Consider the following 12,004-nt stretch of genomic DNA (forward strand, 5'->3'; position numbering starts at 1 on the left):
CTTCTTAGGGTTTCGTCAAAAAGTGTCAGTACTCTATAAAATAACAATGATAAGAAGTAATTACATAGAGTATAAGAAGCAGAAAATTAATGCACAAAATAACTTGTTCAATACATTAAAGGAACACGTTGCCTTGGATCGGTCGAGTTGGTCTTTGAAAAGCGTTTGAAACCGTTTGCAATGTTTGGTTTTCCTTTTACGTCGCGAAGAAACACGGTCCCCCATTTTATGGAGTCAAAATGTTGACTCCATAATATGGCCTGTCGTGTTAGTGGGCAAGGTAAAAGGAAAACCATGCAATTTCGAGTGATACTTGTGTGGATCATTATACTCTACTTTTAACAATTAACATATCTTTATAACCATATACATTTCATAACAAACGGTTTTCAACAACTCATCCTATCCAAGGCAATGTGTACCCCCCTAAATATGTGTTTGAAAGACACCCCTCACAAATGAAAACCCAGCGTTTTGGGAATGCTTCTATCTAAGGATGGTTGATGTTTAGACAGTAGGGACTTTTCGTTTTCGACGATGGATGGTTCTGCGACGGTTGTTCAGCTAAACGTTGTCGTTTTCAGCACAACGAAGATTCATCCCAAGTACTGTCGTAGAAATTGAGGGACGACCGTCCTCAAAGCCCACGCATGCGCAGATGACGCCAAATGTCATCTTTACCGTCGCAGAACCATCCGTTGTCGAAAACGAAAAGTCCCTAATAATTGTTGATGACCACAAGAGCTACATCAGTTCACTTATTTTAGCTTTTTAATCAAAATGAGCAATTTGAAACTCACACAGCGTCTTGATTTTGCTCACACGAAAGAGTGATAAGCTAGCAAACAACATGAATATCACAATTTCTGCTTGTAAGGCCCAAACTTGATAAAATGCTGAACTTTGTCCTATCCCCTTGTGAGTTTTTTTTCATGTGTTAATTTTCCCCTAAATGAGGCTTAAATCTTGAATCAGGCTATATAAGACGGCATCAGCAGAGCCTACTGCATGGTTTTAAAATCCTGACAAGATTGCACAAGTTTAAAAAAACATTTATTGTTATGATTTTATCAAAGTAATCTTATAAATGAAATTAAAAAACAGTAGCCTATACGGCATAGTTTTAGAGCATAAAATTGCCACTTAACACCTTTTCCACCAAGTACAGTCCAGTTCCCAATGCTTGAAAGAAAAGCAAACATATTTAATAAAACGGCCAATATCTGTTTAAAAAATCTATTGGAAATTTTGTTTGTTTGTGTTGTTGTGTGCCCCCCCCCCCCCCGGGGGGCGGGGTTATTGCATAACACAACACAACCAACAAAATAAATCAGACTCTTCCACCGAGAGAGGGCGGGCTTTAAATCTTTTGACGGAAATGGAACTTCTCAAAATGGCGGTAAACTTTGTAGAGAAGTTGAGAAAGTTTGGAGAGTTGTAAAACGTACAACTGTTTTCATCTTTGTTTACCAAGTAACATTAATGAGCTGCTAATCTTCTTTATGATAAATTTGTCTCCTCACTGAATCTCAGGTGAGTGTCAATTATTTTCTGAAGGTTTAATAATTAAATGACAAGAATTGCGATACAAACGTCATCTTTCTGTGCTGACCTAGCATTCGCGATAGCCAAATACGTCTATTTCCGACAGACGATTTACGCCGGCCACAGAAAGTTGACAATTTTGTGTTTTTCTTAGTAGTATTGATTTATCATTTTGAAGAGCTTCTCACTCGATATTTTGTTTCAAATTTCACCCATAAAGTCATTTTTATTTGTAGGCCTACTGTCTGTCTGCTAAACAAATTATTCTATCTAATTCTAATTATTAAAATTGAATTAATTTATTTTAGGTAAATTTTTTTTATTTTAAAAAATGAAAATATATATATATTTGTTTCTTTTTCGTAGGGGTAGGGCTAGGTTTTTCTTTTGAAACAAATAAACTGATATGTGCATACAATAAATTTAAATGTAGTGTTGTAGAATGGAATATCTTTAGTTGCGTTAACGTAACCCTCCTCCCGACGGCCGCCATGCTGGAGGGTTACGAGATTGTTTCGAGCGACAACGGTTGATCTGGTCCAACACGTACAATTTCGACAGCTAGTCACCAGATTTGCCTCATTTTTACCACTTTCGAAAATCATGAAACAAATTCTGAGGGTACGAACTTAATCCGCAATGTCTATTTGCAGCCTGCCTTAATACTCAAAACAACAGTGAAGAAATATTTCGAAGAAAAATGTACAAAAACTTACCAGAACCTGAGCGAAATTCACAGGTTCAAATGTTGAACCTGCGTGGGGCGGAGCTTCGGCTCTACGTGTGTGTGGGTTAGCAGACCACTGGTTAAAGGAAAAACGCTTTGATTATTCTAATAACATGCGCAACAAGCTTGATGAATGCTCATCTTTAAACCTCCAGACAATTGTTTTGAAGCTTCACCTAAGATGGCAAGTTGCTCCAGCCCGCCCAAGAAGAGACCCAAACTGTCATTGAAGTTCATGAGGAAGGAGAAGCAGCCAATAAAAGATGAAAAAAGTGATGAGTCGTGTAGTCAGATGAGCAGTAATGGGAGGACCATGCACTCTGCCCCGTTTAGGTAAGGAGGTCCCACTAGGGTCCAATTTTATAGAGGTGCTTAGAAGCATCCGCTAAACAGAAATGAGTAGGATAACAGTTCATGTGACGTGGAAGCTTGGCTGGTAACCACATTACTTCAAAGTGAAATGTTTCTCAAAATACTTTATATACTATCGGAAGCTGCTGCAGGCTTGCCGCTTCTAACCAAAAACTGTGATTGCCGTTAATTTAAAGGTTGATTACCAAATGTCTTTCCTTTTATCAGCTGTGTATCCTTCAAGCAGGATTTGGGATTTAATTTTCTTTAACAAAACAATTGATTTGCAGCCAGTCGAGTACAACAAACAGCAGCACCATGGATCCGAGTTCCTCGTCCAATAAAGAGAGCCAGCTTGAGGTTGCACGCTCGCTTCCGCCCCCATATTCAGGTCTGCAGAACCTTGGTAATACCTGCTACCTGAACAGTGTACTCCAAGCCCTTCGCTTCTGCCCTGGGTTCTGTCAGGGGTTGTGTCAGCTGACTGGGGTGTGGGAGAAGCTGAGGGAGGAACTAAGAGAAGAGAACGGGGCAGGCGATCATATCGACATGAAGGCATGCGGGCGGGAAATGCAGTTTGTCATCAATTTGAAGAAGGTAAGATTAAAATACTGATACTCTGGATCAGACACTTGTGGGGTGTTGTGGCTGAGGGAGGGGATAAGAACACTGGACTCAAGATTTAGCGTTTCTGATCAGCAGAGTGTGGGTTTGCGTCCCGGTTAAAGGCAGTGGACACCTTGGTAATTACTCAAAATAATTATTAGCATAAAACCCTACGTGGTGACGAGTAATGGGGAGATGTTGATGGTATAAAACAATGTGAGAAATGGCTCCCTCTGAAGTGCCATAGTTTTGGCTGCATATTGCCCCACAACCCTTTGTAAACTGTTACATGGTGCTATGTAAAGAAATTAGTCTCATACTTCAAGCTCCACAATACCTTGCAGGAAAATACTGAATGTCAAAGTGCCTTGAGCACCACTGAGTGATGGATATGAGTGCTATTTAAGAAGCTAGGATTATATAATCTTGTTCATCTAATAATAATAAATAATAATAATATCAAAGTCTTATATAGCGCCTGTATCTACCAACGAGGTACTCAAGGTGCTGAGTATATACAAACTTTCAGAAAGATAGGTTACTGAAGTGGTCAATTCTGAGACCCAATTATGTATCACCTTATAAGGGTTTACAAGGTGCTACGGCGCCTACAGCAGTCACAGCCAGGAACACCTGGGGAACTCCTTCTCTTTTACATGCATTACATAACACATGGGACCAACGTCTTAATGTCCCATTCGATGGATGAAGCATTGGTTAAGTGTCTTGCTTAAGCAGGCCTGGAATTACACGGCGGCCACGACGGCCATGGCCGTCGATGCCCTTCCAACTGGCCGTGATGCCCCTCGAAAAAATACCATTTTCACAGCCAAAACTGCCGTGCCCTTTTTCCCCGTTGGCCGTCGTGCCCTTTTTTTACCCAAGCCCAAGATTTTATTATTGACACAAACATTTGTTTTCGGCCGACTACTTACGGCCGACAATATTAATCCAGGGAACTCTATAGCAGTCATGGTATTCAACGTTATAAGTGCAACGGAGATTCCACTCCCGAGTCATCGCACATGCTAGCGCTAAACTGCATCGCATATAGTCCACACGCTCGTTTATCCGACAGCGCGATTTCACAAGGAACCAGTCTAACACAATCCATTGATCAACAGAGGGCGCTGTTGTTAAAATACCCATATATGGTATCCTCCGTTTGTGAACGGACGAAATATTGTTGGTGAATGAAATGACTCTTGGAAATGTTTACGAAGGAATTTGCCAAAATAAAGCACAAAAAGAGCGTTTGGAGGAAGATGTAAAAGATAAATTTGAGAACTATGCCCCCAAATGCAAGAAAGTTAACTTACAATTATTTTTTTCTTCATAGAAATTTTGTTTTTATTACTATTTTTTTACTTCTTCTTTTTACAAAATCATTGGATCCCAATGTGCACTTAATTTTTGTTTGTATTCTTGCACTTTATAAGTTACGATTTACTTTTGCTTTTTTCTTAATAGCTGTATGATAAGATGTCTGTCAGAGAGGATGACTACATTGCAGATCCAACCACAGACACACTAATGTCGCCCTCGCCTGATGAAGTGCTGGAAACTATCAGGTAAGGGTGTTTTGGGGGCAATAATCCTCAGTAAGAATAGTGAATGAATAATGCCTTCTACTTTCTCTCTTGCTTGGGCCGTGTCGGAATTGGCGGCTATGATTAAGGCTGGATCATGCATTAAAGTATAGGCAGTGCTCAGTAGTCCTTAGCTACACTGGTAGCCAACGCTGTAGACTCCAATTCAGATAAGGCCTTAATTTTGTCTCCACTTTCAGGGGTATAATTTTTATTTTAAGTCAAATTTCATTTTTGTTATCTTGTAATATATGTAATTTGTTAATTTGATAATTACTCCACAAATTAATGACCATAAAAACTAACTTGGTAAAAAGCACTGCAGCGTTTAATAATATATTTATAACATTTTGAGAAATGATTCCCTTGAAAGGGATTTGGTTTAAGAGAAAGAGATTACAAAAAAGTTCAAAAATTTGTTTGGTTAACTTTCAGGGATTTGAATCCGATGTTTCAAGGCTTCCTGCAGCATGACTCTCAAGAGATGCTGTGTTGTCTCCTAAGCTATCTCCTTGAGGCCTGTCAGAAACTCAAGAAACAGTTCAAGATGCATCACAAAACGCCACGAGACATCAAGACAGGCAAGCTTGGAGTGGAGTCCAGCAAGGAGAACAAGTCCAAGTGTGAAGTAAAGTCGCAAACTGAGACTCTAAACGGAAGTGTAAAGGACTCAGTTTCTGAAAGAGAACCAGAAATGCAAGGGTCAAATCCAGCTGGACTTGGTTCCCCTTTGAATTGTACGTCACCTTCTAATACTGCAAATGGTTCTGGGAATGTAATAAAAGACTCTGCGACACTGGGAAACTCTGATTGCCTTTCGACCATGAAAAACAGTTTAAAGACACGGAAGTGTTTGTCGACACCAAGTAACGACTCCGTCGTTAGCGGCAAATCAAAGACGCCACAGGCGAGCGACCAAACAAATGGGAATATCCCAAATGGGTGTGGCAGTCACAGTCAATCGGATGGTATCAAGCCACTCAGAAACAAAAACAGCTCTGATCTCAGTAACGGAAACGAAACCCCTCCCGCAAATGGTAAGCAAAGCGGAACATCGGCGATGAAGAAAAGGCTGGGGAAGTTTCGCATTCCTGCTAACCAGTCAACTCTCCAAAATGCTTTTGCTCCACTGAAGAAAGGAAATGTTCCACTCAACGTTGTTAAGACAGATATCATAGAGGGCATGAGTGAAACACACATCAGTGACAAAGAAAATGACCTCAAATGCAGTGAGACGAACAATTGGAGTGGCTCTGTCCATGAGATAATCACCAACTCGACTTTGGACGATACACCGCAAGGCATATTATCACCCAACCTGAATGGTGAAGGCGACAACATGGGCTGCATTGACACTCCCTCTGCTGAATGCACAGCAGAGAGCTGCGACGTCGAGGATGATATTATTGTGAGAGAGCTGAGCTTGATTCAAGGTTTGTTTCAAGGGGCCCTGGTGCTGAGGACACGCTGCAACGAGTGCGAGAGCTACACGGAGAGGAGAGAGGAATTCCAAGATATCAGTCTTCCAGTGCGGTGTTTACAAAGATCCACAGGGATGGAGGAAGATGAAGGTGTTCCAGGTACACTTTTAAATCATTTCAAAACCAACTTTGTCTGCTTTATTTTTCATCCCACAACTTCTCAATTGAATATACCCTGCACCATTTTCCGCAGGGCTCGAAATAAACACTGGACCACAGGCCAGGCGTTGAAATTCTCTCTTGAAGGGACACAGCAATTTTATTGGAACTTTGCAGAGGGCACTACAGCAAAAACATGGGGCACTACAGCATGCTGTGGGTGCCGTTGGTTATTTCTAGTCCTGACAGGCTAGAGTCTTGTGATTTTAGTATCAGGCCAGTAAACTCACAATAGGACAAGCCCAGTGGTCTTGTGTTTTTCAATTAAAGCCATTGGACACTTTCTGAACAGAACAGAAGTTAAAAGTTCACAGATTTACAAATAACTTACAGGGTTTACAGAAGGTAATGTGGTGAAAGACTTCCCTTGAAATATTATTCCATGAAATGCTCGATATCGAGAATAACGATTTATTTCAAACACATGTCATGACACGGCGAAACGTTTTGAAACAAGGGTGGGTTTTCCCGTTATTTTCTCCCAACTCCGATGACCGATTGAGCCTAAATTTTCACAGGTTATTTGCTATTTTATATATAAGTTGTGATACACGAAGTGTGGGCGTTTGGACAATACTGTTTACCGATGTTGTGCGATTGCTTTAAGCAAAATACCTCATTGGGTAATATCTTTGTGAAATAATCTTGACTGAGAATGTGATAACTATCTTTCAATTCTGTTTCAAATCAAGAGTATCGAAGTACACAAATTCTGGACTTTGCCCAAATTCAGATGCATTTTAAGCGTTAGATTGTTTACAGATTGTTTTTTGTTGTTGTACGCAAATTGCTTTCCGTAAGTTTAAGATGCCAGGATTACAGTCGGAAACTTCACAGCAACTCAGCTGGCAGCCCTCTATACCTTAAGACATGTTTGTGATTCTTGTTCTTATAGAAATCATACCGGGTGACTTGTCGCTAAGCTGGGCCATCTCAGAGTTTGCCTGCGTGGAGCGATTGACAGACGATAACAAGTACTTCTGTGAACAGTGCAGACACCATGCGGAGGCGGAGCGGAGCATGCTGTTTGGAGAGCTACCACCAGTCTTCACCATTCATCTCAAGAGATTCAGTGCATTTGCTGGATTGTGAGTATAGATATTTGAGTAGGGCACCCTCGCCTAGAGGTCAAAATAGGATTGTCAGACCTTAAAATATTCCTACTTTAAGTCTAATTTCCAATTTTTTGGCTCTTGGAAAAATCTAAAATATTGTGACCAAATTAAAGCCTACACTTCGTGTACATTTATATGAAGGTCAGCCTTTTTTTCAAGGACCAAATATTATGCATGGCTTCTTCCTGTGCGCTGCACATACAAATCTGTGCGTTTATTTCGTCATCGGTTTACATCTAAGATGGCGGCTGGTTATTGTCAATGCATATAAGGTCTTTTTCAACAAACCTGAGGTACCTGGATTTAAACCAAGGTCAAATATGGAATGTACATAGTTTGTAGTGCTGGGCGAATAGTGAAATTTGGTATTCGGTTAACCGCTGGCCACCTATCCAAAATTAACCGGATATTTGAATATTTTTTTAATTTATTTTTATTTTTATGTTTTATTTTATTATTTTGGCCGCTAGAGGGTGCTGTTCGTTTGTGGTCGTTCGTAGGGCGGATTGATATTAGTTTTAGACAGTGCTAGTGTCACTCGGTTCATTCATAAGAATCACCGGATCTAATTTAAAGATGGCGATTTGCTCGTTCTTTTGATATTGTGATTGATTCTACGTGAGGAAAACTTTCATAATCTTTGAACAAAGATGTCGGAAATGTCATTGTTTTAACTCTTTACGGAGGTGAGCATAGTTAAATACTTATTTTATGCTGTCTTAATAGAAGTTTCATAAGGATTCAGACAAAACGTTCCTATCGGTCGTCGACCCAACGATCGCGGATAATAGGAATCCGGTTTCTTGGTTGTAATTAGAGGACTATCGGGTTGATTAAAAGGTATCCACGCCCCTTGCGGATATCCGGTTAGGTCAAAAATGGTATTCGCGGTTACGGTTAGGAAAAACTATTCGCCATTAACCAGATATTCAAATTATTCGCCCAGCCCTAATAGTTTTGTTAATGACTGCCATGGATTGATAGCAAGGATTTTGCTTTTTTTTTTCAGTTTATCAGCAGACAGCACAGTGTCAAAGATCAATGACCACTTGGCCACTCCCCTTTCCCTGTGCCTGAGCCAGTGGTGTGCCAAACAATGCAAGCAACTCCAATGCAAGTACGACCTGTGCGCCGTCGTCATGCACAGCGGCGTGTCCAGCTCCAGCGGTCATTACATCAGCTACGTCCAGATCCCGCACCGGCCCCGGCGATCTGGGGAGGAGGGAGAGGAAGACAGAGAGGCGGATGATCGTGGACAGCCACGCTGGGGCAAGTTTGACGATGAGAAGGTTAGTATTCTTACTCGGCAGGAACTGGCTTCGACTGTCCTCCATCCTGTGTCCAGCTCCAGCAGTGCGGCAACGCCTTATTTATTATTCTACAGGCAGGTGCAGGAATCGGACTGATTAATTATTATGGCTGCAATTGGTTTGCTTCACCTGGTTGACCCTGGTGTACGCATCCAGGTGAGCACCTGACATGAATGAGCTAATCGAACGCCAAATCGACACCAATCGTGGGACAGCTAGCCGGAATTACTTACATTGTGTGCATTATGTCCGTGGATTCATGAAAAGACTGTAAAACAAGGATAATTAACGGATAAAATACATTCTCTATAGTGACATGCAATGATCTATTTTTATCTCATGACTTCTTGGTAATGTCTCAGTAACAGAAGATAATGCGAAGGGTCAAAGGAAGACCCGTGATTGGCTGAGAGTTGTACAGGCCTTAAACTTCTCTCTTGAAGGGGCACAGCTAGTTCTCTCTGGTAAAGGTCACTTCTATGAAGTAAACAGAAGTTTGTACAGGAACTTTGCACAGGGCACCAAGGCAATAGACCGATCCATTAAGCTCCGCCCCATTGCGTATTGACCAATCACAACGCAATGAAGGTCCGACACTAAGGTCCGACATGCGTTCGCGTATTATGCCGCGCGCGGCAGAGTTGTGCAGAAAGGCATTGGAGAGCCCCACGTGTTCTTGCTCACACGTGCGTCGTGGGCGGATCCTACTGGATCGGTCTATTGCTGTTGGTGCCACGGGTTATTTTGAGGCCTGTCATGCCTTTGATGACAGGGCTCTATAATCACAGAGGTCTTCTATGAACTTCAACCCAGATCTCAGAAAATTTGATTATGACTGTGAGTGAAACCTTTCACGCAGCTACAACTGCTACTATGCAAGTTATTTCTACTTTGTTTTACATACGTTTGCACCAGTTGCAATTCAACAGACCATCACACAAGTGTTCTGTTATATATCGCAGATCGATTTTGCAAAATGATCACATGCTTACATTGCAAGAGGTTTGCCTGCATCGTAGATTGCCTGTGATCTTCTTGTCTATATTTAAATGTTGGAAGCCAGAGTTCAAGCTATTTTTTTTATTGAACTCGACCTGTATTGACTTGTTGTCATACTTACTCTGCAATCTCTGGAATTAAATTTTTTAAGTTTTGAGGGTTTTGTAGCCAAACTTGTTGCACTTATTTTGTGTTTATGCAAGGGTGTGTAGTGATAGTTCAATTAACAAATATTCAGTTCAAGATAATAAGTCATACAGTCAGAACCTCATTCCCAAGGGTGATTGATCTCACTACCCAGCCTGTCTTACTCCCTCATAACCCCTGGAATCTACTATTTAAAGTGTGCCAGAATCTGGCCTAGACGTGTGGTCGATCCACTCTACACTCGTGCTCAAGTAGGTAACCTGCAAAAGAGGTATCAAGTCAATGAGCAACTGGTCCCCTCTCATTCTTCTTTGATCTTGTGACATGTCTAACGGTATGCCGTTTTGGGTGACCGTGTAAAAACAGGATTCATTTGAAATGGGACTGCGTCACGAAACTTGCATTTTTACACGGGCGCACGAAGCATCCTACAAGCGCCACACAAGCGCTCAACATTTATTAACAAGCGAGCACGCAAACTTGTCCCTTATCGGGACCAATCAGCATTGTTTTTCAGTACGTTCCTACCAGGGGTAGAAAAGTGAGGTATCGATACGGCATGCTGCCCATGCTAGCAAGACTGATACAGTCAAGGTCTTCAAGCTGTCTGTTGTTACAGTGCGTCATAACTTGGGTAGACTTAAATTTAAGATCACTTTCTAAATTGAGTTCAGTCCCTGTAAGGTGGTTTTTTTTTTAGGAGAACCTTGAAAGTTGTTCGCATAGTTTGGATGTTGTTCTAACAGGTATTATTTTTTTCTTCGACGATTTGTAAATAATCCTCCAAATCTAAATGTTATATATGTAATTCGTGTAAAAGAAAAAAAAATAACTATGCATGTAAGAATAAAAAAGGAAATAATTATCAAATGAAAATATTTTTAAGATTCTTTTTAATCACAGACATCTGAACCGGACTTGTAATATTTCCCCCTGGCTCTCTGCAAAGCTGGAGTTCATTTAAAGGTACAAATATTTATGATGCATGTTAAAAGCATAATAAACCATAAACCAAAAGAATGATGACATCTGATAATCTGTCTCTTTTTCTTCAGATATTTATTCATATTTATACATTTATTACATAACAGTGCACCACTAACTCGTTCTGTAGGATTTTAAACTTCGCATGGGGGTCTATTGTCAGGTGAGGTTTGTGGTAGCACTGGTGGTTGACAACTAAACGTTTCTACCAATATGCTCCTGTCTGAAGACAATCGGAACATACTGCTCAAAAGCAATTTTACAACTGCCATTTCTTTTCTTTTTTTCTTCCTTTTTTTCAGAACCAACACTCCTCTGAAAAGATTTAAACATTTTGCTACCGCAAACCTCGCCCGATTTAAAATACTTTTACAAAATTTTTATCCATTCCTCACAAAAATGGATTCTACAATCTACCACCTGGGCTTAATTACATAAAGCTGTTTTAAAACCAGAACAAAAAAAATGCTTAGCAAATATGTATGCTGAGCTGAGCGAAAAATTAATGGGCACCAGTTATAACCTTTCGCTGGTAACCAGTTTCTGATAAGCAAGAACTTTCATTTGCTTAGCAAGTTTCTATGCTTACAGGCTTTAAATTGGGCCCAGGGATTTGTGAGCAAGAAATGTGCAAAATGCGACACGGTATTTGGGTTAGTAACCTTATTCTGGTTAGCATCATTTTGTGAAATTGGGCCCTTAGAAGTTGGAGTGTAATAATCTTAGTAATACACTTGGTTTGGTAAACTTTACATGTGTATTTTAAGTTCATTGCATAGTACATGTTGTGTATGAGGGACAAACATTTATGTTGTTTTGAAATCATAGGGAAATATTGTGACTACAGTGTCAACAACATAAAATAGTGAAACAAATGTCTTTATATACCAAAGGGCTTTGTCAAAATTAATTCAAGAAAATATTACTTTGGGGGGTTAATCCCATAGTGTTTTGATCAATGAATTAGATACATAGTTTAGGAAATTTATTT

General features: G+C 40.4%; 1 protein-coding gene across 1 annotated transcript; it reads left to right on the plus strand.

Moving 5' to 3' along the window:
- Positions 1–1,393: 1,393 nt before the first annotated feature.
- Positions 1,394–9,456, plus strand: LOC117293075 (ubiquitin carboxyl-terminal hydrolase 1-like). The gene is made up of 7 exons (XM_033775289.1): positions 1,394–1,533; positions 2,428–2,605; positions 2,914–3,220; positions 4,700–4,800; positions 5,254–6,398; positions 7,354–7,546; positions 8,583–9,456. The coding sequence occupies exons 2-7, from the start codon at positions 2,454–2,456 to the stop codon at positions 8,977–8,979; spliced, it is 2,295 nt and encodes a 764-aa protein (XP_033631180.1). The 5' UTR covers positions 1,394–1,533; positions 2,428–2,453; the 3' UTR covers positions 8,980–9,456.
- Positions 9,457–12,004: the final 2,548 nt, after the last annotated feature.

The sequence above is a fragment of the Asterias rubens genome, chromosome 7 (genome assembly GCF_902459465.1).
Source record: "Asterias rubens chromosome 7, eAstRub1.3, whole genome shotgun sequence".
Taxonomy (NCBI): domain Eukaryota; kingdom Metazoa; phylum Echinodermata; class Asteroidea; order Forcipulatida; family Asteriidae; genus Asterias; species Asterias rubens.

Coding starts and splice junctions, on each gene's coding strand:
- LOC117293075 (XM_033775289.1), top strand. CDS start 2,454: ATGGCAAGTTGCTCCAGCCCGCCCAAGAAGAGACCCAAACTGTCATTG. Junction 2,606..2,913: donor ATGCACTCTGCCCCGTTTAG/GTAAGGAGGTCC, acceptor ATTGATTTGCAG/CCAGTCGAGTACAACAAACA. Junction 6,399..7,353: donor GGAAGATGAAGGTGTTCCAG/GTACACTTTTAA, acceptor TTGTTCTTATAG/AAATCATACCGGGTGACTTG.